The 26,262-nt window shown below is 44.2% G+C and overlaps 2 protein-coding genes across 2 annotated transcripts; one reads left to right on the plus strand and one right to left on the minus strand.

The window, feature by feature from the left end:
* On the plus strand, positions 3,797–10,462 carry LOC8063039 (protein FATTY ACID EXPORT 5). The gene is made up of 4 exons (XM_002464283.2): positions 3,797–3,868; positions 7,512–7,904; positions 9,979–10,066; positions 10,192–10,462. Exons 2-4 carry the CDS (start codon positions 7,706–7,708, stop codon positions 10,262–10,264), a joined length of 360 nt encoding a protein of 119 aa, XP_002464328.1. The 5' UTR covers positions 3,797–3,868; positions 7,512–7,705; the 3' UTR covers positions 10,265–10,462.
* LOC8065652 (molybdate transporter 1) lies at positions 12,332–13,985 on the minus strand. The gene has a single exon (XM_021451887.1). It carries the CDS (start codon positions 13,942–13,944, stop codon positions 12,508–12,510), a length of 1,437 nt encoding a protein of 478 aa, XP_021307562.1. The 5' UTR covers positions 13,945–13,985; the 3' UTR covers positions 12,332–12,507.

A 26,262-nucleotide genomic window follows, 5' to 3' on the forward strand; every position in this document is an offset into this window, starting at 1 on the left:
CTCAAGCACATAATCTATACCTATTAATAAAGAGACAAAATTTCAGCCTAAATTTTCGTCTGGACATAATTTCGTCTGGCTATTTATAAATAAAAGTCTCCGAATACACCACGCCAAGGACTCCTTAACAAAACCCAATAGAACAAATTGAATCCAATATAAATCAAGTTAGCTCTGTCCGCCAATCTTCTGTCTGAGACCTTCAAAAAGGAGAATCCCTTAGGCGAAAGAATAGTTCGCACTGTGTGCACCGCGCAGCTGCGTTCTTTCACAAGGCTACCCTGGCCCTCTTTTTATGCTTCTCCTTCGGACTGCAGCTGAGCTAGAGCAGCGAAGTGGTACTAAAACTGCGAATGCCCCGAACTCGACTCTCACCCGCTACGTCGCTACGCGCTCTGCTGCGCGGCCTTGCCAGCGCAACTTGAATTGGGCCTGGCCCGTTACTACTCAGTGAGAGTGTCATTCACTACTCAGTGTACTCACTCACAGTGATTGCTGCTAGGCCGGCCCAGTAGAAAGATGGATAGTCCACTCTGTGAGAGTGCCATTTCTTGCTCGTTCCTCCACCTTTGTACACCTTTTCTTCTCACGGCGACGACAACCTCTGCAGGCAAGCCTCCTCATCACCTCGAACTCCTCCCCGGGCCGATCCCAGGGACCATCAAGGCGGACCGAGCTAGGAGATCCAAGCGGGCGCAATCTGCCTAGGAACCAGGCTTCGGCAAGACTCATCGATCTCGGCTGGGTCCGTTGATAGGGACGGAAGTAGGGGAAGGAATCAGAGAAGATGCGAGGCGAATCTCAGTTGACGGGGAAGAGCGCTCACGCCGGCATTTCGTCGAATGTGTGCAGTACACGGAAGTAAGCGTTAACAGACTAGCAGTAGAAGCGGAATGGTTGTCCTCGCAAATCGCATGCTGCTGCTGCTGCTTCAGGGAAAAATAGTACGGTAATTTATTTTTAATAAAAAAACTAATAATATATCAATATGTAATCTTGATCTGTACAACTCATAATCATATTTGCTGTTCTATAAAAAATACAGCATGACTATTTTATATACTGTGTACTTCCTCCATACTAAAAAATAATATCATTTTGGACTGTGTCACGGTCTCTTAAATATAACTTTAATTTTTTGTTTTTATAAAAATATTTATCAAAAAGTGATGTATTTATATTTTATGAAAGTACTTTTTTGAAAAAAAACTATTTACATGGTTTTTACATTTTCAATTTTAATAATTTAAAATTTATTTATAATTTTATATTCCTAATGTTTTACTCAATTCTTATCCAAAACGACTTCATTTTTTTAAGTACGGAAGGAGTACAAGCCACCAAAACTGGTTTTCAATTCTGCTTTGTGATCGATAAGGCATTATAGTTGATTCTCGCTGGCTTACTCATAATCTATCAGGTTGCCAATTTCTTGCCAAGTGAAATTAAACACAATATTCGGACCAGTAAGACAATATAAAATTGATCTCTTTATATGAATCTTTTTCTAATATTAAAAGGAGAAATTTTCTTCCTACAACTTTTTTATCATTTACTCTAGATTCATGTGTCTCTTCAATCCCTCGAGCATAAAAGTTCTAGCTGTCTTTACTAAGAGTACTACACGATAAATTAGAGATAAGGAGTCTTGATTTGGTTAAAATTTGCATGGGTATATTTTGGAAACAACCATGTAATATAGTTCGATTCCAAGACGTATTGTAATATGTGACACAATTGTTAAATAGTTTTGTGAACCCTAAGTCATTTAGATGACCGTATAAGAAGCCCCGTTGCAACGCACGGGCATGTTTTGCTAGTAATAATAATGAACGGAACCAAAGCAGGGCAGTGCGTGTTCAGTCAAAATCGAATTGAGATCTAGAACTTAAAAATTCAGTGACATTTTTTTTTATTGAGTTATACCGTTCCTTATGAAATTCCCAGGAAACTCGGATGGAATCGCATTTTTTTTAACAGGGAATTGCAGGGTACGGACATGCCGGTGACTGGGATAGTAGCGAGCGAGTGGCCGAGCGGCCGGACCGCAAACTCCGTCCGATGATTTTTTCCCGCGCCATGTCTTCCTTTCCCGCCCACCCGCAGTCAGCCAACATGTGCATGCCGCCCACCCGCAGCCAGCACGTGCATGAAGCCAACAGGTGGAATAAATTAATTTTTTATTCTATCAAGTTACATACGAGAAGTTTTCTACAAACTAAAAAAAGTTATAACTACTAAACCGATTATCCAAATTAAATTCTATTTTCACCATTATGTTTCTTATAATAAATCCTTCAAAACAAGATCTCACATGAATATATTTAGATAATTTTTATTAATGAATATTTATTCTATAGAGACATTTTTTAACATGAACATCGCTAAATATATCATAGAACATCACTAAATACAATATAGAACACCATTAAATACATTATAGAACATCGCATATATATTACGTGAATATCACTATATATAGCATCATATATACTAAGTGAACATCACTAAATGAACCATCGAACATCACCAAATGCAATATAGAACATCGCCAAATACAATATAGAATATTACATTATCAGATATATATTACACGAACATAAAAAAAAATCGTAGAACATTACAAAAATACCACACGAACATCAAAAAAATATCATAGAACATTACATGTATAACACATGAACATCATAAAAAATCATAGAACATTACATATACTACATAAACATCATAAAAAACATCAAAGAACATGGCATTGTATACCACATAAACGTTGCAAAAAACATCATTTTACATCACATCTCATGAAATATAGAAAAGAAAAAAGTAAATATAAAAAAATAATTAAGTAAGATAAAGTAGAAAAATAAAAAAAAATCTATAAAAACATAAATACAAAAAAAGAAATAAAAAAGAATAAATAAAACTAATTAATGATAGTAAATAAAAAATAATATGAAAAATTGAATAAAACAGAAACAAAAAATAGTATCACTCGCTTCCTATGATATTAGTCCACTAAAAAAATTAAACAACCATCGTTGGATCAATATCAAGACGTTTGTAGCCATTCAATCACATGCATGCATGTATGCCACAAAAAGTAATCTAATAAACACCTTTGTAACCAGCACTAAATTAATGTGTTGCCAAAAGAAACAAAAAAAATAAAAAAGATGAATGAAATAAAAAATGAAAAAAAGAAAGGGAAAAAAATAAAGCACAAAAAGGAATAAAAAAATAAGGAGGGAAAAAATAAAAGAAAGATTAAAATAACATAAAAGAAAAATAAAAATAAATTGAATCTATAAACATGAATTAGGGGAAAAAGAAAAAGAAAAAAAACAAAAATAAAAACAAAATAAAGAAAAGAAAAATACCAAAGAAAAAACAAATAGGAAACAAAAAAGAAAACTAAACAACAACGGGCAGGAGGGAAAATGAAAAGATCAAGAAAAATAAAATAAAATAAAATAAAATAAAGAAAAGAAAAGAAAAAAGAAAAGGAAATAAATAAGAAGAAAAAGAAAAGAAAAAAAGCAACTTACGTACTTACCTGCGCATGGAAACAACTGTCGCGCATGCAAGTGGGCCGCCGCTGCTTGCGTTCATGCGTGGAAAAGCATCACGTGGGACTCTGGACAGAGGGAGCAGAACCAGCGCGGGAATCATCGGCCAGTCTCGCGCGGGAAATACTGGCGGGAATCGTCGGACGAGTGCTCCGGTCCGAACGTTCGGACCGGAAGATTTTCGAGCGAGGGGCGGGCACGCTTTTCTGGCCACCTACGCTCAGGAAATGACGAGACTGCCCCTCCTCCGTCTCTGCGCCACCCGCTCCCTCTCCCTGTCCCTGCGCGGAGGAAGCCCGCAGGTATATATGTACATTTGGCCCGTGAATTTTGGCCCGGTCCGTGGCCCGACCTTTTGGCCCGGTCCGTGGCACGGCCCGGTCCGGTGCTTGCGGGCCACGGGCGGCACGGCCCGTTGCCGGACCGGGCCATGGGCCGTCGCGTCAGCCCGCGGCACGGTGGCGGCCCGGCCCGGTGGAGAAGGCGGCCCGGTGGCGGCCCGGCACTACGGCCAAATAAGCCGGCCGCCTCCCCTTCCCCCCACACCGGCCGAAACCCTAATCCATTCGCCTCCCCACCCCGCGCCGCACTCCTCACTCGCCTCTCTGTCTCGCTCTCCTCGCCGACTCGCCGTAACCCTAACCTCGCCTCTCCGTCAAATTTGGTGACCTCGCCGCCGGCGATCCGGTGCGGCGGTGACCTCTGTGACTTCCTCCCCACCCCCACCCCCCCGCGCCCGCGCCGCACTCCTCACTCCGGTCTCTGTCTCGCTCTCCTCGCCGTAACCCTAACCTCGCGTCCTCGCCTCTCCGTCAAATTTGGTGACCTCGCCGGCGTTCCGGTGAGGCGGTGACCTCTGTGACTCTGTCCTTTCTCCTTACTCTCCTGTTCTCTCCGTTGTCGGCCATGTGAGTACTCCTTCTTCCCTCTCGTTCCTCCGTCCCAGTCAGATCTGACCCTTCTCCCCTCTCTGGCGATCTTTGCAACTCGGGGTCTCCGGCACCGGGCTCCGCCGTAGGTAAGTGTTTCTTGCTCCTCTCGTTCCTCTGTCCCCGTCAGATCTGATGTTTTTCATTTTCTTCTTGCCAGGTTCGTGCCTGACGCCGCCTCTTCATCCTCTGGAGTTGAAGTGGACATGGCCAGGCCGCCAAGAAAGGCGTCGAGGGACGGTGCTGGAGGTGCAGGCCGGGGTGGGTCGTCGTCCTCGCCCAGCTCGTCCGGCCGTGGTGCTGTCCTCGCAACGCGGGGCTCGGATGCAGTTGATCGGCGTCCGGGCACCGTCGACGGCGAGGACATGGACCGCTGCTCAGACGATGATCTGGAGATCGAAGACGACGACGACATCCGTGAGGATGCGGCTGCCTTGGGAATCGATCTCGATGCACCCATTGATGTCGATGCTGATGACACTCCCACCCCTGGTATGTCTGGTAAGCGCTCTGATGTGTGGGAGTACTTTGATGAGGTAAAAGAGAACAAGATCCGTGTTGGTGCTGTCTGTAAACACTGTAATGCTAAGTACTCTGCTTTATCTGCTAATGGCACTGGTCATTTGAGGCGTCATATGAAATCTTGCATGAAAAAGAAAGAACATGCTGATATGGTACAATCTAAGCTAGCTTTGAATGGTAATGGTTTAGGTACTTGGAAGTATGATCCTATGGTTGCTCGTATTGAATTGTGCCGTTTGATTGCTAGGCTGGACCTTCCATTAGGTATAGGTGCTACCCAGGCTTGGATTGATTACATTACGCGTGCTCACAACCCTCTGTATAAGCCTGTTTGTAGGCAGACCACAACTAGAGACCTGGCTAAGTTGTTTGATGAACAACGTGACATGATTATGAAAACATTGTTGCCTGCTGCATCTTCTGTTTCTTTGACATCTGATATCTGGGCTGGTAATGCTAAGGAGGACTACATCTCTGTTGTTTGCCATTATGTTAGTAAAGATTGGGAGCTTGAAAAAAAGGAAGTTGGTTTTAGATTGATTGAGTGTTCGCACACTGGTGAAAACATTGCTGATCGGATTTCTAATGTTGTTGATGAGTTTGGTTTGATTGATAAGGTGTTTGCTGTTACTCTAGACAATGCCTCTGCTAATTCTAAAGCTTATGATATATTGGGCCCTGTTTTGTTTGGTTATATGGGATCTTATCCTTCACCTACTCGTGCTGATCCTAACCATGTCACTTACTTTCTTGTGCATCAGAGGTGTGCCTGCCATATCATAAATCTTATTGTCAAATCTGGTTTGAAAGTTTGTAAAGACTGGCTTGATGACTTGAGAACTGCTGTGAACTTTTTAAATTCTTCTAATCATAGGATTGCATTGTTTAAGAACTTTTGTATTGCTAAAGGTGTCACACCCAGAAAGTTTGGCCTGGACATGGATGTTAGATGGAATTCTACTTTCTTGATGCTTAAGCACTTGATACCTTACAAGGAAGTCTTTACTGTTTTCATTAACTCTAATTATGGCTCTGAGTTGTTGACTAATGTGCATTGGTATGTTGCTGAACATATGTTTAAATTCCTACAATTGTTCTATGACTCCACTGTTATTCTTTCTGGTGTGTACTATCCTACTGCTCCACTTGTTTTGCACCAAATGTTTGAAATTGCTGAGCATTTACAACAAGCTGAGAGCAATGAACATTTTAGACCAATTGCAAGGCCTATGAAGGCCAAATTTCTTAAGTATTGGGAGAAAATTCCTTTGCTTTATTCATATGCAATGATTCTTGATCCTAGAGGTAAGATGAAAGGCTTCCAAAGAGCCTTAGAACTTCTTGGTAAGGCACTTAATGTTAATTACAGTTTGTACTATAGTGATGTTAAATCTGAGCTGACCAGGTTGTTTTGCAAGTATCGGGAGAAATATGGGAATGGAACAGGTTCAGCTAGGGCTCAAAGGTCCATGCTTCCTCCATCTGGTGCTGCTAACAGATGGGGAAGGATCTTTGAGTCCTCATCATCTACTCCATCTACTACATCTGCTGTTAATGAGCTTACAGCTTACCTAGACAGTGATTCTGTGTCATGGGCTGATCCTAACTTTGACATATTGCTTTGGTGGCGTGATCACAAGCAAACCTATCCTATATTGTCTATTCTTGCTCGAGATATCATGGCTGTCCCTGTTTCTACAGTGTCTTCCGAGTCCTGTTTCAGCTTGACAGGTAGAATTCTTGAAGATCGCCGGCGTCGCCTTTTGCCTGAGCATGTGGAGATGCTCACCTGCATCAAAGACTGGGACCAAGCTACAAGGAAAGAACAACATACAGTGGTGGACAAGGACTTGGAAGAACTGTTCAAGAACCTATGGATTGGTGATCCTCCTGCTGATCCTGATGGCAGCGGCACCGGCAGCGGGAGAGCCTCCCATAGCACTGGTTAGAGCAAACTGATAGGATAGTGCTGCACTGCTGCTGGACTTGTTCTTTTGGTTGCCACTGAGCTGGCTAATGTAATAGGGCTAGCTGTTGTCTGTTGACATGTTTGAAACACTGAACTTAAACTTGAATTAATTTTGAGCTGGCTGTACTCTTTTCCTTTCTAGGGTTTCTCCCACAAGGGTGGGTTTACCTAGAAAGGTTTTTAATGAGGCAGCATTGCACAAACAGCTCATTTTGCATCTTCTGTTGTGATTCTGTGCTTTTTCTGTTGTGATTCTGTGCTTTTTCTCTTTGAAATGAAATTGTATCATGTTTTTTTCATATGCTGTGAGACTGCCCTGTGATATGCTTGTCGGGCTGTGGGCCGGCCCGAGGTACCGGGCTGAACGGGCGGCACGGCCCGGGAAAATGGCCCACGGACCGGACCATGGGCCGCACCCTCGGCCCGCAGCACGGTAGTGGCCCGGCACGGTCGGCCCGTGGCCCGACGTGGCCCGCCCCGTGCCGTGCCGGCACGGGCCGGCCCGTTGTACATCTATACCCGCAGGAAGCCACGCGCACACCGCAACCGCAACCGGAACAGGTCGACGACGACTTTCTTCGCGTCTCTCTCCTCCCGCCTCGCCTCGCCTCGCCTCCGATCCGTCCGAGATAGTATAAAGAAGGCACAAAGGCGACGAGGGAGGGGGAGAGTAGGCTCGCCGCGAGATCTGTGAGAGCTCCCCACCCATTCTTCCCAAGATGCACGACTTCTGCTTCACCATCCCCTACGGGTTCGCCGTGCTGGCCGGCGGCGTGATGGGCTACCTCCGCCGCGGCAGCACCGCCTCCCTCGCGGGGGGAGCCGGCGCCGGCGCCATCCTCCTCCTCGCGGGCTTCGTCAGTCTCAAGGCCTTCGAGAAGCGCCGCAACTCCTACGTCGCCCTCGCGCTCCAGACGCGTACGCCCCCCCCCCCCCCCCCCCTCTCACACTCTTGTCCTTTTTTTTTCATTTCGTTTAGGAACAGATTACAATAAAATATTTGATTTTTAGCTGTGCGCCTGGGCCAGGTGGTTGATCGCCCCCTGGATCATCGGAAATAGGCTGGAATTGCGGGATCTATGGGATGTGCCAATTGTCATGCAATGAGGCCAGTGCATAGTAATTTGATTTGGTTGAGTTCAGGATTCTCCGCATTTCTAGCGTAGTTGATTGATGTATTTGGGAATATCAAATAGGCCAATAGGGCAGCATTTCATGTCCGAGTTTGCCCAAGTTCAACTTTCTAACCAGTTAGAAATGTCGCCGTGTGTTGAACCTGTCGAACATGCACTAGTTCCAGTGCCTTAACCTCTTTGGGGCTTGTTTTGCTCACTGTCGGAGCCTCTTGCATGTTGCCTCATGTGGGACATGAGTACGCATGAGGAGGGCACTAGTTTGATAAGATTGAGGTTATACCATATCAATGCCTCGACCCTTTTCTGGGTAAATTAATTGCTTGTGATGCGTCCTGCACCAGGTCATACATCTTTTAGCATATCAAATCAGGCTCTTTATTTCTGAACCTGATCGACTCCCAGATGTGGTAAATAGGGTGGGAAGTCGTCCAAGTTATGTGTTGATGATGATTAATGAATTTGATATTTTTAACCCAAAGTTCGTAATGGCTGGTTAATGACTAGTTTTGTGAGCATCTGAAACATCAAGACAAATGGTCTTGCTAGTTGTGTTGTGGTGCGAATAGGCAATAGGTCTGCACTGTCATGTACTCTTGTAGTAGTAGTAGACACCATTGTTTCTTAAGGTGTCGCCTAGGCTTTACTGAGGCGATGTTGCGCTCGCTGGGGACAAGGCATTGGCAACGCCTAGCCAACACAGGGGAGGGGAGAGAGGCATCAGAATACTCAATACATGTATGCTTGTAGTAGTCTTGTGTGAATAGGCATAGGTCTGTACATGTACTCTTGTATTAGTAGACACAATCCAGCACCAAGCAACCCAATTCTTTCCTGCATACCCAGGAATTAGGGCTGTTTTTTTTGGGCATCAGGAATTAGGGCTGTTTGGAATGTAGCAGTCCCAAAGGAATTTTCAGGAACATGTAGGAACCAATACACATACTGAAGGAATTAGGAGGAAAAATCATGTGCTCCAAAATGGGAAAAATTTTGGTGCCTTTACTCAATTTACATTTAGTAGCATTTCATTTCCATTTAGCTTTCAACTGCTCAATCACCTTCATTGGTTTTTAGTCCTATGAGTACACCAACTATAATGTGTAGTGTGAACTGTCCCTTCTCCTATGGTGGACTCTCCATTCCAGTTGTTTTGGCACACTAACAGCTTGTCAGCATTTCACAACTTCTATACACTAAATTTTGCATGGATGCCAACAAATTTATGCTCACAGTCCTATTAATTTGTGTTTATTGTTTTTGTAAAGATATTTGTGTGAGCATTTTGATCTTGAGTTCCTAACTATTTGTTTAGGAAATCCTGATGGAGAACTTAGTTCTTACATTTGTTTGGAATTTATTGATGGAATGCTTTCTTGCATTCTTTCGTCTTTTCACAGCTCTTTAGTGATTGGTTCCAAGAAACACACTCTATTGAAAATCTTGAAGAGTTACTCGTAAAGTTTAAATTTGGGGTTTCCAAAATCCTTGTATAGGGTGGGATCATAACGAATATGGAATCCTGGATAAGATCTTCAGTATCTTGAATCTCAATTAAGTTTTGATGAGGATTTAAACCATCACTACCTTACCAGTTACCACCAAAGCTGTTATGTTATATCTTATTAGTGTTTAAACATTTTGGTCTTAACATGGTAATTATTAGGAGACCACAAAACGGTAGCACTTTCAACAGTTCTGTTGTTTCCTGTAGACTGAACAGAATAGACGCCAAAAGCATTGTATTCATTATAGGAAACTTGAACTGCTGAGTGCAAAATCAATTTCTGAGATACATTTCTTATGCCTGCAATTTTTTTTTTGTTTCTGTACTGACTATGCAAAATTTTATTGAACAGTTTGTGCATTAGCCTTAACTTACGTTATGGGGCAAAGATACCTTGAGACCTCGAAGATTATGCCAGCTGGTGTTGTTGCTGGTCTCAGGTAAACATCAGCTTCGACATTTTGGAAGCATCACTAGATTATCGTGCACTGCCTACTTGTTTTCCTCTTGTGTGCAAATAGAAAATAGCTTCACGGAACTAATAGTTTCTAAATTTTCCTTGTAGTGCCGTGATGTCAGTGTTTTATCTGTTCAAAATTGCAACCGGCGGCAACCACATCCCTCCAAAGAAAGAGTAAACCAGGCTTTAACTTGTAAACTATGTTTGATTGAACTTGAAGACTACGAGCGATTGTGTTTGTCTAGTTGCATGGTAACTTCAGGGACTAGCATCTTGTTCTCCTTTTGTAATGTGGCTAGAATGTACCATGGTTTGTGAACAATGTACAAGAAATAAATATGCGATTCACGGAAATGAATGTGATGTTACTGAGGCAGGCGTGTGATCTTGTTGATTGCTTGTTTGCTGGTGCGTAGAAGCTTATCATTCATCACCGCTTGGTTTGGCAATGTGGGCTGTTTGGTTGGAGTCGTGAGGAAATTTGTCTGCTCTAGAGTCTGGGTTGGAAGCCTGGACCTTTTCCTCTGACAGTCTAACTGCATACGTACGGGAAGCGTGTCCCAGTTTATGGAGCGCAGCAGCTGGAATGGGAATTATGCAATTTTTCTGGCTAAATTATAAATTGCTGATTCCAGTATTTGGCGAAAGGGAGCATTTTGAATATTGATAGAGGTTTCTTCACTCCAAATCGGTGTTAGTTAATTTTTTTATCTTAAATGCCTTGTGATCAACATGCTAATTGGCGAATTGATGTGCTGCAGAGTTGATCAACATTCGCCAATTAGCATGTTGAGTAGTTTTAGCCATTTTCATCTTGTTTTTGACGGATGAAGCTACTGAGGCCTTGTTTGGCCTTGTTTAGTTTTCGAAATTTTTTGAGCTTCTACCGTAGCACTTTTGTTTGTATTTGATAATTATTATCCAATAATATACTAACTAAGCTTAAAAGATTCATCTTGTAAATTATAGCTAAACTGTACGATTAGTTATTTATATTTATATTTAATGATTCCAAAGATTTGATGTGATGGAAACTCTTAAAAAATTTTGGAAACTAAACAAGGCCTGAACGGGAATTCTTGATCATGTAGGAGAATCTCACGCTGCATAGCCGTAGTTTTATATTTTATTTGTTCCTAATTTCTCTTACTGAGCTCATAAGTATAACTAGTTTTTATATTTAGCGGAGGCTTGGCTCAAAAGATATGGACGCTATGTCGGCCGCCACGCCATTTTTACCTTTTTAACTATCTCCAACAATCATCACCCAAAATACAAGACTCATTTATCCTTTGGGTAGCGCTACAGGTAAAAGGTTCCATACCTATTTTTAGTCTTCTCCAGCAACGAGACCTAAAAGAAAACACTCTCTGCAAATGGGTCTCGAGAAGAGAGAATACCCAAATTTGGGTTATGCCTCTCCTGATACCTAAAATGGGTTTTCTGTATGGATACTCTGTTGGAGGCTGCTATAGGTATTGTGTTGGAGACCCATTTTGGGTTTGGGTTCCCAAATGGGTCTCCTATTGGAGACAGCCTTAGCGGGTTTTCAGAAAACCATGGAAGAAATGGCCAGCAATCTGACCATTTTTAGCATATATTTTTACATGATCACAAAAAAATGGCGTACTTGTGTGCGCTCTACTCTCTACTAGTAGGCAATACTCACAAACTCGAATCCTCATATCACTCGATCAGCAATCAATAACCAGTCACCAAAAATGATGAATCGAACAAATTTGACACGAAGTCACACATCAGAGGAAGAAGGGCAGCGAGAATCAGAGGATCAGGAGAGTTGCTTTTGCTTGGGTTGCCTGGAGCTTTCGACTACCCGTCGACGTTCACAGCTTCAGGCGATGCAGCAAATCGACTCGCCGCAGCCCCGGCGAAGCACGTCGCGGTCAGGCAGGTGGCGAAGCCGCCGCCTCCGCCGCCGCTGATTTTCATCATCCGACCTCTATTTGACCAGAAACATGGTGGCAGCCCGAGCAGGCACTGGGAACTGGAAGTGGATAGGCATAGGATTAGCAAAGGATAGCGGCCGCTAAACGCCTGCAATAGCGCCAGAAGGAGTGATATCCTAGCGGCAGTTCACTCTAGCCACTATAGCCTAAAACGGCGCCAGCCTTGTTCATTTTAGCCATGGTTCTGGGATGGCGACCAAAGCTGAGGTTTGTTCATGGCAGAGAACAATGCAGCGGAAGAAGGTTTTCAAGAAGAAGATGCAGTACACAACTAGACATTTCTGAACGAAGCTGCTCAAGTCCAAATTTTGCCCGGTCAACGAGTAGCAGACTGGGGAATGTATGCACACACACGCACGCAGACAATCACAGCTCACAATTTTCAAACGGACGATCTGTTGATCAAGATCAACGATGATCCTAGCTGCCAAAATACAGCAGTAGTAGAGTAGAATTAGCTGAGGCTGACCCCCATGGCCCATGCCCTGAGCATGAGCAGGCCATGGGCGACCATGCCGCAGAGGAACCCGAGCGCGGCGCTGGATCCCACGAGCGACACGGCGGTGCACAGCAGCATGACGAACGCCTCGGCCTTCGACGACATGTCCCTGGCGGCGACGGCGAGCTCCACGCCCGCGAAGAGCAGGAGCACGCCGAGCAGCCCCACGGGGAACTCCGAGAGCACCCGCAGCATGGAGCCGCCCAGGAGCAGGCCCAGCGCCAGCTTCAGCGCGCCCAGCGCCGCCACGCACCCGCCGCTGCGCCCGCCGAACTTGTACTGCCCCGCCAGCCCGCCGGCGCCGTGGCAGCACGGCATGGCGCCGAACCAGCACCCCACCAGGTTCATCCCGCCCATCGTCACCGACACCGACGTCGGCGTCGCCGACGGCGCCTTCTCCGGGAACAGGTCCCGCGTCAGCTTGCACACGGCCACCACCGAGTTGAGCACGGACAGCGGGATCTGCGGCACCGCGCCCTTGAGGAAACCCTGCTTCCAGGCCTCCCGCGAGATGCGCACCGCGCGCATCCGCGACGGACCCAGCCGCAGCTCCCGCACCGCCGCCGGGTGCCGCGCCACCGCGAACGCCACGCCCAGAACGAACACCATTACCGCCGACGGTATCGCCGGCGCCGCGCGCCGAACCATAGAACGCCAGCCGCCACCACCACCTTGTTGCGTCTCTTCCTCCTCTTCTGGTTCTTCTTGGCTTTCATCGGGATGGGTGCCATGCTCTCGGCGGACAGTCGTCCTCGTCCTCCTCCTGCTGCTGCTCTCTGATCCCGCGCCGTTGACGAGGAGGATGAAGCAGATGGCCGCGACGGCCAGGATGAGCCCGTCGAGGCCGGTCCAGGGGCGGCGGCCCAAGGACTTGCCCTTGCCGAGGTCCTGCTCGTAGCGGATGTACTTGACGGCCGCCATGGCGAAGTTGAGCCCCTGCGCGAGCTGGATGCCGCGCACGACGGGGAGCGGGACGACCCAGTAGACGAGCTGCATGAGCCGCGTGGCGCCGAGGAGGAGCACGAAGGCGGCGGTCAGGATTCCCGCGGCCATGATCTCGGGGACGCCGAACGACGCGTCGGACAGCGCCGTGGCGGCGATCGCCTTCATCGGCTGCACGGGCATGGGCACGCCGTAGATGAGCCCCGTCACGGCGTTGTAGATGCCCGTGAAGACGAGCGTGGTGCCGAGGTCCAGGTGCCGGGCGAGTGCCAGCGACAGCACGATCGGGATGTAGGTGCCCAGGTCGCCCATGGCGCCGTTCAGCTCCGGCCACACCGACTGGAACGCCAGGTTGTCGCGCGCCCGTGCAAGCAGCGACCTTGCTGGGCCCCTCGGCTCCTTCGCGCCGCCGAGCGCCGCCTCCGGGTCAGGGTTCACGGTGGTGGCCATGGCTGATCTCGATGGCTCTATCTGCTGGCCTCACTCTCGCGTCCCGCCTGTCGGAATCGAATGTGGGGTATGAACTACAGGCGCCGCCGCAGGATTTATAGGCGGCGTTTGGTTGAGCTCGTCTCGATTGATTTCTCTCTCGTTTTTTTGTGCTACTACTGATTTACATACACATTTATGCTCATTGCTCAATCTGACAAAACCTGACGTTTAATCATTTTTTTGTCTTCATGCTGAAAGAACGAAGAACAAATAAACGAATAATACTCTGACAAACATGCCAAAAAAAAAGGAACCGCGGTGCATGCAGGGGAAAAAGAACAAGTAAACGAATACTAACAAACATGCAAAAAAAGAGTTTATCATCGAATCAGCTAGCTATTTAGTATTGTTTTTCTCTCATAATAAATCAGCTAATAGTATTTTTAACCATGTCTTTTCAGTCAAACGAACAAAGCTTTTTTTTATTAAGTTGGCTTGAATTGGATGAAACCCATCGATGCATGTATTTCTATGGTTATAACTGCATTAGTTGCAATCAGTTGTGTTGTATGCAACGTATTTCCAATTGTTTCTAAAATAATAATCTAGCTTTTGGTGATCTATTTATGATCATCTTGAACTTTATTTACTTATGTTCATATTTTTTTTGTTGCTTATAGTTGTGCTCGTTATTTATTTAATTATTAATTTATTATCCGGCATTGTACTAGACTGCTTGGCGATCAATAATCAAGAGGATCTGGCAAACTATGAGTAGATAGCTAGATATGGAAGACGACACACCAATCTCATAGATTTTTTTTTTTTTTTTGCCATGCTCCACCATATGTACAGATATATTTAAGCATTGCAAGGCTAGCATTTTACTTTACGTTGATTGCACATCATGCAACTAAGGCCTTGTTTAGATACACCTAAAAACCCAAAGCTTTACAAGATTCTCCATCACATCGAATCTCGCGCCACATGCATGAAACATTAAATATAGATAAAAAAGATAATTAATTGCACAGTTTACCTCTAAATCACGAGACGAATCTTTTAAGCCTAGTTACTCCATGATTGGACAATGTTTGTAAAATAAAAACGAAAGTACTACAGTGTCAAAATCTAAAAAGTTTTTGAATCTAAATAAGGCCTAACTAGTCATGCAATCAACATAATTACATAAAGTAGAGCACAAAACAATAATTTAAATAAATAATGGTGTGATTACATGTAATGAGACAGAAGAAAATGAACAAATAAGATTCAAACAGAGCATATAGATAGCAATTTTTTTGAAAAAGGTATACTAGTTCATATTTTTCTAATCTAATATTTAGTCATGATTTTTAGAGAATTAATCATATATATTTTTCGTTTTTAGAAAATAGAAAACCACAAGATGACCAAATCTATCTGGTTCCAACAGGTGGAGGATGTGTGATACTCGGTTTCGTAGTTCAGCATTGAAAATTGAACTGTCATGTAAGTTGGAGATTGGAAAATGGGGGTTGTATCCATAGGGTAGCCCCTTGTAGCTTTGTTCTAGCTAGTAGCCTAGTACAACGTTCCCTTCCTTTATCAACTCTTTGTTAATTGTTGTTGACTGTGACATGTAAAACTGTCAGTACCTTGAAAGGATTTTTATTGGAGAGGAAAAAAATAAAAAAGAGCAATTAAGGATATGTGTTATGGGCTATTGATCGATCCAAAACTTAAGATATAAACTAAAATGGTACATCATGTAATTAATTTAACAGGAGAAACTAAGAGGATATTTGGTTGGAGTTATTAAAGTTTAATATGTATTGTAGTATTTTTGTTTTATTTGGCAATTAGGCTCAAAAGTTTCGTCTTGCAAATTACTTCCTAGCCATGCTTTTAGTTTCATAAATAGACTACATTTAGTACTTTATGTATATATGCAAACATTCAATGTGACATGAGGTAAATTTTACCGTCCGCATCCAAACAGGCCATAAACTAAACTAATTGATACAAGATACCACTGGTACCTACTTTAATTCCTTACCTACGACCATGAGTCAAAAATAAATTGTTTCTTCTCTCATTTCTTTCATGTAACTATTTCTTTTTAGCCACAGCAACGGAGACAGCAAATTTTCTAAAACAAAAGGATTAGAAAATAACTATGAGAGGGCAACGGCAAGCATAAGAAAATTTTTAGATGAGAGTAACCCAGTGCAGGCAACATTCGAAATTTGACTTTGTGTTTACCAGAGTATCAGTATGCACGAATACTGTTTCAAGGAAAGAAGGAATCGAAGTTAACAAAGTTATCTTCGCAATTCAGCACTTGCAATTTGATTGAGGCTGTCGAGTTAACATAAGAGAAGAAAGTATAGGCCACACATGTATGTAACCGATGTACTTGTCACCTCATCGCAGTTGACAGCATCTTACAAGGAATATGCACACGATGACATGCTAACTAACAGTACAAGTATATGCATGTAGGTGTTTTCTTTTCCTTTCTTTTTTTAAAGAAAAAAAACAGTGACATAGTTTCTGGTAGCGTATTGCCAGAGACGCGCCAACTCTGATGTTAATAAATGTGCCTTTTTCACATAATGTTTCTTGATGAATGTTGATACACCCATCTTGTATAGTCAATCTATATATTATAGCTACATATTTACAGTCCATTAAGCTATATGGTCCTGCAAGGGTTACTAATCCTAATAATAGATATAAGTGTTAGAAATTCATGGATAAATGTGAAACCTATAACGCCTATATAGGGTATGCTTATTTTTGCTATCTCTCATTCGTTCATATTCTGGCACATACCCTGTATAGGTCACTACTACATAAAATATTATTCGTGGCGGGCAAAATGGATTTACCGAGGCGGGCATCGCAACCGCCTCGGACATAAGGTCACGATATGGTCACGGTAAATGGGACATTTTCTGAGGCGGTTTGATGCCCGCCTCGGTAAATCAAATAAAAAAAAATAAAAAACCCATGGATAGGCCCGCTGAGCCCATCCACGGGCCCATCGTGCCCGTCAATAAGCCGAAACCGCCGTTGCCGCTGCCTGCGATGGAGCCGTTGAGGGAGGGGAGGAGGCTGGATCCGCAGCTGCTGGCCTCGAATCCGCCAGATCGGCGCCGTAGGGAGAGGAGGGAGGAGGGTGGAGGAGCGACGCCGCAGGGAGCCGGATCCGGCCACCACGCCATCGGATCCGCCCACCACGCGCCCCGGATCCGCCATGGTGGGAGAGGGAGCAGGGGCGCCTCCATGGCGGGAGAGGGAGGAGGGGCGCCGCCATGTGGGAGAGGGAGGGTGGAGGAGCGACGCCGCAGGGAGCCGGATCCAGCCACCACGCCCCCGGATCCAACCTCCATGGCGGCGCCATGGTGGGAGGAAGGAGGGGTGCCACGCCATGGTGGTAGAGGGAGCAGGGGCGCCTCCATGGTGAGAGAGGGAGGAGGGGCGCTGCCTTGGTGGGAGAGGGGTGCTGGGCGTGGGAGGAGAAGGAGAGCGAGGAGGGTCAGCGCTGTTGAGGGAGGAGGAGAGGGAGGAGGGGTCGCCGTGGTTGGGGAGGAGAAAGATAGGGAGGAGGCGCCGACGCGTCTGGTGAAGATGAGGAGGCTGAGGAGATGAGGAATGAAACCCTAAAGTGACGGTATATATACATTGAGCATGCTATTGGGCCGAGATGGGTTGTTTGGGCTGTGGATGTGCCAGTATTATCCGAGGCGGGCCTTATAGTATGCCCGTCTCGGTTAATATATTAACCGAGGCGTTTGCGTTATAACAACCGCCACGGTTAATCCGTATTAACCGTGGCGGACATTTTAGGTTGCCCGCCTCCGTTAATCGATTAACCGAGGCGATTATTTGTAACCGCCTCGGTTAATAAAAAATGCCCGCCTCGGTTAATCCAGGTATTAACCGAGGCGGTTGCAAATCCTGCCCGCCTCCATGGTCTTTTCTAAAACGCCTCGCAAAAGATTTTTTGTAGTAGTGGGTGTTTTTCTTGTTTTTATCCGATTGGGATATAATTCAGTTAAAATTATTTATATGCCTCGGTTTCTTAAAAAAAAAATTTATATGCCTTTTCATCCCCATTCAAATTTCTTCTCCTTTACATCCATATGTATGTTCACACAATTTAGAAAAATCATAAGAAAATGATAAACTTTATGTGCATATGCACTATAAGACAAAATTAATTCCTAGGAATTTATCTTCTAGTGCAAGGGCATCTAAAATTTGTTATTTTGTGACTTTTTTAAAAAATTTTACAAAAACGAGTTTGGGTCTCAACTTTTGTGTGCAAGTATATTTATAGGTTCTCGATCTATGGATATATGAATCCTTTCATCTTGTTTATATAAGCTCCTGTGAGTGTATTTTTTTGACAGTTTTTTTTTGTATTGAATATTTTTCCAGTTTACCACGTATTGCGCAGATGGGAATAGAGGAGCATGCAATGAATGATCAGTGCCCCATTGCAGCCCCAAGAGTCGCATGTAACGTCTTGGACTCTTTGGTGTTCATTCTCGTTTTGCAGCAGCGCGGCTACGGCAAGTTGATTACTCCATATATATTTTCGTGTTATAAAATATGTTGCCAGCGGTTGGGACCTTTTTCTCTCCGTCTCTCATGATCAATATAGTAGATGAAAGTAGAAGAACAAATAGACACAAGATAGGGAAACTATTCTTTATTTCTCTGAATATTGGTGATTACAACATAGAGCTCCCACATATATATAGTCCTGCCAAGGCCTAAAAGTTTTGGTAAGAGCCCATATAAAAACGGACTAGGACTAGGATTCCTCCTTTCACACATGTTGATGAGAAAATGTGTGCCGGAGGCTATTCTCTTTTCAAAGTCGCTGTCGTCTTAGATATTACTTGTGTGAATGAATCATCTCAAATCCAGTTCGCCTGTACCAGATATTATTGGTATATATAGGAGACTATACAAAGAGTGGATACCGAGAACGACAAGGTAATATTAATAAGCTAGCTTTTGGTTGACTTTGATCAAATTATATCTTTTGATCGCGGTTTATTTGTTGGTCCTCAACGCATATAAACAATTGTTTCTTGAAACAAAGAAGGGAGATGGGAGAAACAAAAAAAAAAGGGATGCTCGATCAGACGTGCGTATCTGGTGCAGGGTATATATACGTACGTCTTATTAAAACAGCCTGTTACTACTTACAGTAGAGTGCCCGGGCGAGCATGCCATTCCCAACATGTATATGTTGTTACGTCAACATCAGCATCCGTATAATGGGCGCGCCACCTCAATAAAAAACCAGACTGAAAAAAAAACTCATAATTAAATGGTTTTACGGCGGTCACGTAGACTAATTAATTCCAAAGTTACTAAATTGGAAGAGAGAAAGACAACAAAGTCACAATTAACCAAGCATTTGAGAAAGGGAAAAGTCTAAATTACTCCCCTCAAATTTGGCATATGTCCAAATTATCCCCTAAACTTACATTTGATTCAATTTACTTCCTCCAACTATTTCACTTCATCAAGTTTACCTCTTAACATGATTTGTTATTTCTGGTTTTCCACGTATTAGTTGAGTCTTAATGTCAACTTTTGTAATATTATAGAGAACATCATAAGTTTTGTTAGAAAAATATCTTAACTTTTTAACCAAAATTTTGATAGCTTATTAGGAAATTTCTAACACAAAATATAATGTCCTCTGTCACCTTACAAAATTTGAAACTAAAATATAATTTATACATAAAGAAACAAAAAAGAAATTTTCTTTAAGGTGTTAGTTGGACCAACTTAAATAGTTGGATGGAGTAAATTGAACCAAATGCTAGTTTTGGGGTTATTTGGACGCAGACCAAACTTGAAAGAAGTAATATGGACTCTTTTCTTTGAAGAAACTGCACTGCCGTGGATCAAATTAATGTAATCTTGGTTGGCAATGCGCCTAGACACATTCCATTCCATCCCGTCACAAGGATTCGCTTAGAGCATCTCCAACAGTTATGCAATTGGAATTTGCTATTTATTGGAATTTGCCAAGTCCCTAAACGTTTTGCCAAAGAAAAAATAACTCCATCTCCAAGTGTTTGGCATTTTTGACTTGGCATTTCCCAAAATAGTGGACCCAATTATTTTTGTCCGGGACTTTTTTTTGATTGGCGCGCTTCACGCGAGATTTTTCCTCTGCGTGGGAATTTCCGTCGCCCGTCGCAGCTAGTCCACGAAGTCGCAAGTCACCGCCGTTTCTGTGAATCGCGGCCTCCCGGTCCGCCAGTCCACGAAGTCGCAGTTCGCCAGAGTTCTGTCGTGCGCCAGTAGTCCACGAAGTCGCAGGTCGCAGAGTTCACGTCGCGCGGGAAAGAAGAGTTCGCGCGGGGAAGAGGAGTCATTGCGGGAAACTACCGCAGCGCGTGGGGAGGTCGCGCACGACAAGGAGTCCAGGAAACTCGGGATATCAAATTTGCCAAGCCATTGTGCTTATGCAAAAATGCCAAGTTTGGTCCATCAAATGCTAAATTTGACAAAATGCATAAGTCAAATGCATAACTATTGGAGAATAATTTTTAAAGTTTTTGGCAAATTTCTAGAATGCATAGTCCAATTGCATAACTGTTTGAGATGCTCTTAGAGGCCAAATGGAACCAGAGACTGATTATGAGCCGTCCATCTGTTAAGCAAAAGCAAATACAAATAATGTATATATATAATCTGGAGTTACATTCCCATGCACCCCCATGATACACTACTACGTACAGTCAGCTACTGCAGGGGCGGCTAAATAAGCTCTGTAAGGGCGGCTAGCCCAGCCGCTCTTATGCAAACGCTCTTACAGTGGAATTCACTGTAAGAGCGGTTCAACACCAGCCGCCCTTACAGTGGCCCACTATAAGGGCGGTTGGAAACAACAACCGCCCTTACTAGTGACCACTGTAAGAGCGGTTGGTGCTTCCAGCCGCCCTTATAGTGAGCCTTAGTAAGGGCGGCTTGTGTCTCAGCCGCCTCTATTGTCTGCATTTGCAAGGGCGGCTCAATCTAGAACCGCCCCTACAGTTATTTTTCCGAAAAAAATAAAAACTGCAATAATCGAGTTGACAGCACAGCACAGCACCACATACATATATACATATATAATCAGATTCTCAACATCACAGATTCACAACATAAATATCCATACATATACACAGCACCACATTTCAAGTCCAAAATGTTTTCAAGTCCATTACAAATCCATCCAAAAGAGTCCGAAATTTTTCAAGTACTAATACAAATCGATCACAGTCCATTCCAACAAGTTCACATGTAATCAACGACCTAGACATAGCCTATCCCACTAACGGAGGTGCTGGTAAAGAGGATTGCTACCTAAGTCGGACCGTGGGTTATGGTAATCACCTTTGTAATAAACAACATGGTCCATTATAAAGTTGCAAAGGTCACCAACAATCTCTAAGAGGTCATCATCCCTGTAGACATCCCTTTTTAGTCCTTTTTCTTCTTTCCACTACAAGATCGTAAAAGACAAGTTTAGGTCTAGTGTAAAGAAGAGATTGCAAAGCTAAGTGAGAAATACTATGTTTTCATACTACAACCCACTAAGAGATTCAAACTTACCAATTCAGGGTGTCTCCTGTAGCCTTTTGTGTTACTGATGAAAGCACATACATAGTATCCACAATGCAGACTCCCTGACCTTTGCTTGGGAAACTTTGTTTCAATTTGCAAATGAAGATGTGTCAAGTATAAGTACTGAAAAAATTAGTAATTTTATGCCAAACTAAGTCGCACTTCCGAACATAGAGATTTGAAACGCAAGTGGCTCCCCAGACCTGGATCATGCCTTCCTTTGTGATTCTTGACATAGGCCCTGAATGCCCTGTTTGAATGACAATCGATGTGACTTATAGTATGCAGAAGTCGATATTAAAGTGAATCATATAAGGTTACTAGGATTACAAATTTGCTTACGTAATGAGAATTGACATGAAGTCTTTATATGTGTGAGGGTCAAAATCTGTAGAATCACAAATCCATGCCATGTTCATCCCGACATCGACTCCTATGACTATCCAGTGATTGCTACAACAATTTTAAATAAACACATAAGTACCTTTGCATCAAAATAAGATAAACCGAACAATCGTTAAGTATACAATTAATCGAACTTACTTGAAGTGGTATGGAATCCATATTGTTTCGAAGTGTTGGAGATTCTTTAAACATACGACAATCCACGCCGCAACCTTAAGAGACTCTTCTCTTATTTTGGCCGCACGGATCTTTTCTTTCTCCGCCAACGTCCCTCCAGGAGCTAGCTGTGGCGCATCCAATTCCCATCTCGATGGGTAATTAAAATTTATTTGTGCTATAGGCATAGGGTCTACATACCCGGCTTTCGTTGAGCGTGTAGATTTCATAAAGTTTGCTTGCATTCTAAAAATCCTGACGTAAGTTAGTTTTAGCAAAATCCAACTAGGTTACTTTCAGATCATATCAAGAGGAAGAGAACTTACAGGCACCAAGTGCGAATCAGATTCATCGACATTGAACTAAGGTGAAAGCATGATTGGATGTCGCTGAAGTGAAAGGCAATACCCAAAGCAGGGCCTCCAAATGTGCGAGCAGGTATTACTGCTTCCAACACATTCAGGTCTGTACGTGAAACATGCAAGTAGTACCAATCATGGAACCTTCTCATTCCATATGGCATCTTACACAAGACCCGGTTTGGTAGGAACCGTTTGCCTTTTACATATTCTTTCGGGCAATCTTTTGACCACTTGATGGTTTCAACATCTGGATACTTTGTTATCGTTGTGTAGTCTGAGGTGTCAGTGGGCATCCTGTAGGCAAATTTGTTCGGGCCTTGGTTCTCAGGCTTGAACTGGTCATGAGCATACCACTTGTACATACCTGAGACGTTCATATCCACAAAAGTTTTTGACCCTGTCGACCTTATCATGATGGGGGTCTTTTCACGAGCTTCACATACTAGAGGGAGTAGTTCTTCATGTGTCGGCGGTGCTTGTTGAAAAGTCTGTGCCATCTCATCATGGCCTTGCTCGGGGCGAGCTGGAGAATGTTGTGGCTTAGGAGGCACATGTGGTGTCTCGTCATGCTCTGACTCGGCACGAGCTGTAGAGGGTTTTGGGCTATGAGGCACATGTGGTGTCTCGTCACGCTTTGGCTCGGCACGAGCTGTAGAAGGTTGTGGACTCTGAGGCACATGTGGCGTCTCATGCTCTGGCTCCGCACGAGCTACAGAAGGTTCACCTATTTGAGGCTCATGTGGCGTCTCATCATGCCCTGGCTCGACCCCTTGCTCACCAGCGGTTGGAGAAGCCGGTACCCTCTCATGCATCAAGTGGTCCTCATGAGACGGTGAATACACCTCTCCATCCTCAACGTGGACTCTCTCCAGGTGTACATCACTTGGAGTTGGCGAGGAAACATTCAACACAATATCCTTTTTGTACTAGAGGATGAACTGTTTCATGAGTAGTCCAAGCTCACGAGTCCCCTCGCTAGTTGGGTGTTCAATCTTATGCTTCGCGTACTCAGGATTCACGGTATGCACCTCAACCTTACTATAGTCGGCCGGGACCGGTTTATGGTGCCAGATGTCGCTTGGAATTGGAGGATGTGCCAGACCCGTTGCCACCTCAGCCATCTCCTATCCCCTACCGATGGGAATCAACAAGATGCAACGAGTTGGCACCCGTATGTGATCGACTGTGGCGGAGGCTGCATTGGAACCTTGGCTGCTTTTAATATTTGGAGGGCTACCAACTAGAACCAAATCCCTAGGCGGCTCCATTTGTGACCGTCGCTCAGTAGACAGTCCTTGCTCCTGTAGTTCCTTGGCAACTAGGGTCTTCACTAGGGTGGCAAGACTCTCCTCCCGGTTTCTACCATGTTTCTTGTACATCTCCACATCCTCTCGAAATCCTTCCTTCCAGGTCTTATGTTTCCCTAACCCCCTAACATGGCCTGGGTGCTCGGGGTTTCCCAAGCCAAGGCTAAGCTCGTCCTTCTCTCTAGAAGGAATGAATGAGCCCTTCTCGATGTCTTCAGAATATTTCATTATCCTTGACACTGCCTCCTCGGTCTCTGGCTTGGCAAATTTCAGACTGCTGCCTGATTCTTCAAGATTCCTTGCAAAGACCCAATGCTTGGTGCGTGGCTTCAATTTCATTACTTTTGTATTCCCAGCAGCTACGGCCTCCTCTTCCATCTTTCTAAACATCTCTTCCTTGCCCTCGTAGCCACCGGGGCCTAGACGAGGGTGGTGGATGTTCTTCTTCGCCTGCAAGCTGTTCTTTTCACTTAAGGCCAAAGATTCTGGTGCAGTCTTCTCAGCCACGAGCAACGCCCAGATAGCAGGAGTGATGTGTCCATACTTATGGTACGGAGTTAACCCCTTTTTGATGTACTCGGTGTTCAGCTCATTCCTCCAACGTCGGAAGGATTCTCCCATCATCTTCATAGCACGTCATCTTACTAGGGGTAGCTTCTCTGCCGGAATCCTAAAATTAAAATTGACCAACAGACCATTTTTCCATAGGTCATCCTTTATGTCCTTTGGATACTCGTGCCAATTACGGATTGATGGGTTCAACTTGTCTCTGACTAGGGCCCCAATTGCATTGCGGAATTTTGATTGGAACTCCTTTGGCTTAAGGATCTACCCTTCTTCCCCAACCTCATCAATCACATAAACCATTTTTGCATTTGGATAGTGGTTTGGCTTTCTGACCCCTCCTTTCCTTTTCACTTTGGTAGTCGAGGCCGAGGTTGTGCCTTCAGGTTGCGGAGCAGAGGCCACAATGGTAGTCTCTGTGCCTGTTGCCTCTGCCCTCCTTTCCCTTGCCCCGTCGTGTCCGGCGAAACGTGCCGGACGCCGACGTAGTCTTTTTGGAGGTTTAGGAGGGACCTGTACAAACAACAGGTCAAAGTGTTAGTAGAGGTAACACAGCCATATCGTTACCAAAATTTATGATTTACTAAGTGACCTTCATATCCCTACCTCCTCGTTTGGGTCAAAGTCCTTGTCCAACTCATCCGTCGTTGGCTTCCGTCTAGGTTCACATGGGTGTGGATCCTCAGGACTTTCATATCCCGAGGTTGAGTCATCGTCCTTGCTAGATCCTTCATCAGTCTCTCCTCTTCCCGCTTCTCCCCCTTGCTCCTTGCCAGACTCCTCCTGAGTAAGCATAAATGCTACACCATTGCCCACTTCTTCATCAAACTGTTCCTGAGAAAACTAATCATGTATTTCTTGCTCTCTAGGGCTAGGGTGCTCTTCATGTTCGTTGGATCGGGCTGCATTGCTTGTTGTCCGTGTCATTTCGTGATTTGTTCTAACAGATGAAAGGAATAAAGTGTGCTTTAGTAGTAGTAGTAGTAGTAGCAGCAGCAGCAGCATTAGTAGTAGTAGTAGTAGCAGCAGCAGCAGTGCTTTAGTTGTAGTAGTAGCAGCAGCAGTGCTTTAGTAGTAGTAGTAGTAGGTTGAAGAGAGGAGAAGAGAGAGCAGCAGTGCATTAGTAGTAGTAGTAGTAGTAGCAGCAGCAGCAGCAGCATTAGTAGTAGTAGTAGCAGCAGCAGCAGCAGTGCTTTAGTAGTAGTAGTAGTAGCAGCAGTGCTTTAGTAGTAGTAGTAGTAGGTTGAAGAGAGGAGAAGAGAGAGCAGCAGTGCTTTAGTAGTAGTAGTGTTTAAAAAAGGCCTCAGAAACATGTCTACCATCATTTGATCATGAACTTGGAGCATCAAGGCATCAAAATAAATAAGAAGGCATCAAAACAGAGAAGGCCTCAGTACCATGTCAATCATCATTTGGTAACGATGCCAAGTTCCTCACAAGTTCTTGATCATCAGCTCATATTCCATATAATGAATGGACTTAGACAATCTAATCATCGGCAAAACAAAGGAGAGAAGAAAAATCATAGAAGTAGGAGAGAAGAGTAGTAGAATTAGGACTAGAGTAGAGCAGCAGCTAGCACTAGTAGTAGACTAGTGCAGTAGTAGTAGAGTTGGAGCACAACAGCAGTAGTAGTAGGATTACAGTAAGCCACAAATTAAAATGACAGTAAGCCCCAACAGTAGTGTAGTACTAGTAGAGTACTAGAGTAGAGCAGCAGCTAGGACTAGTAGTAGACTAGTGCAGTAGTGTTGGAGAGAGGATGAGAGTAGAAAATAGAAGAGAGATAGAAAGAGCAGAGAGGAAGGAGAGGTGAGGAGAGGGAAAGGTTTAAAAAAGGCCTTAGAAACATGTCTACCATCATTTGATCAAGAACTTGGAGCATCAAGGCATCAAAACAGAGAAGTAGGTTG

This window comes from Sorghum bicolor, chromosome 1 (genome assembly GCF_000003195.3).
Source record: "Sorghum bicolor cultivar BTx623 chromosome 1, Sorghum_bicolor_NCBIv3, whole genome shotgun sequence".
NCBI lineage: Eukaryota > Viridiplantae > Streptophyta > Magnoliopsida > Poales > Poaceae > Sorghum > Sorghum bicolor.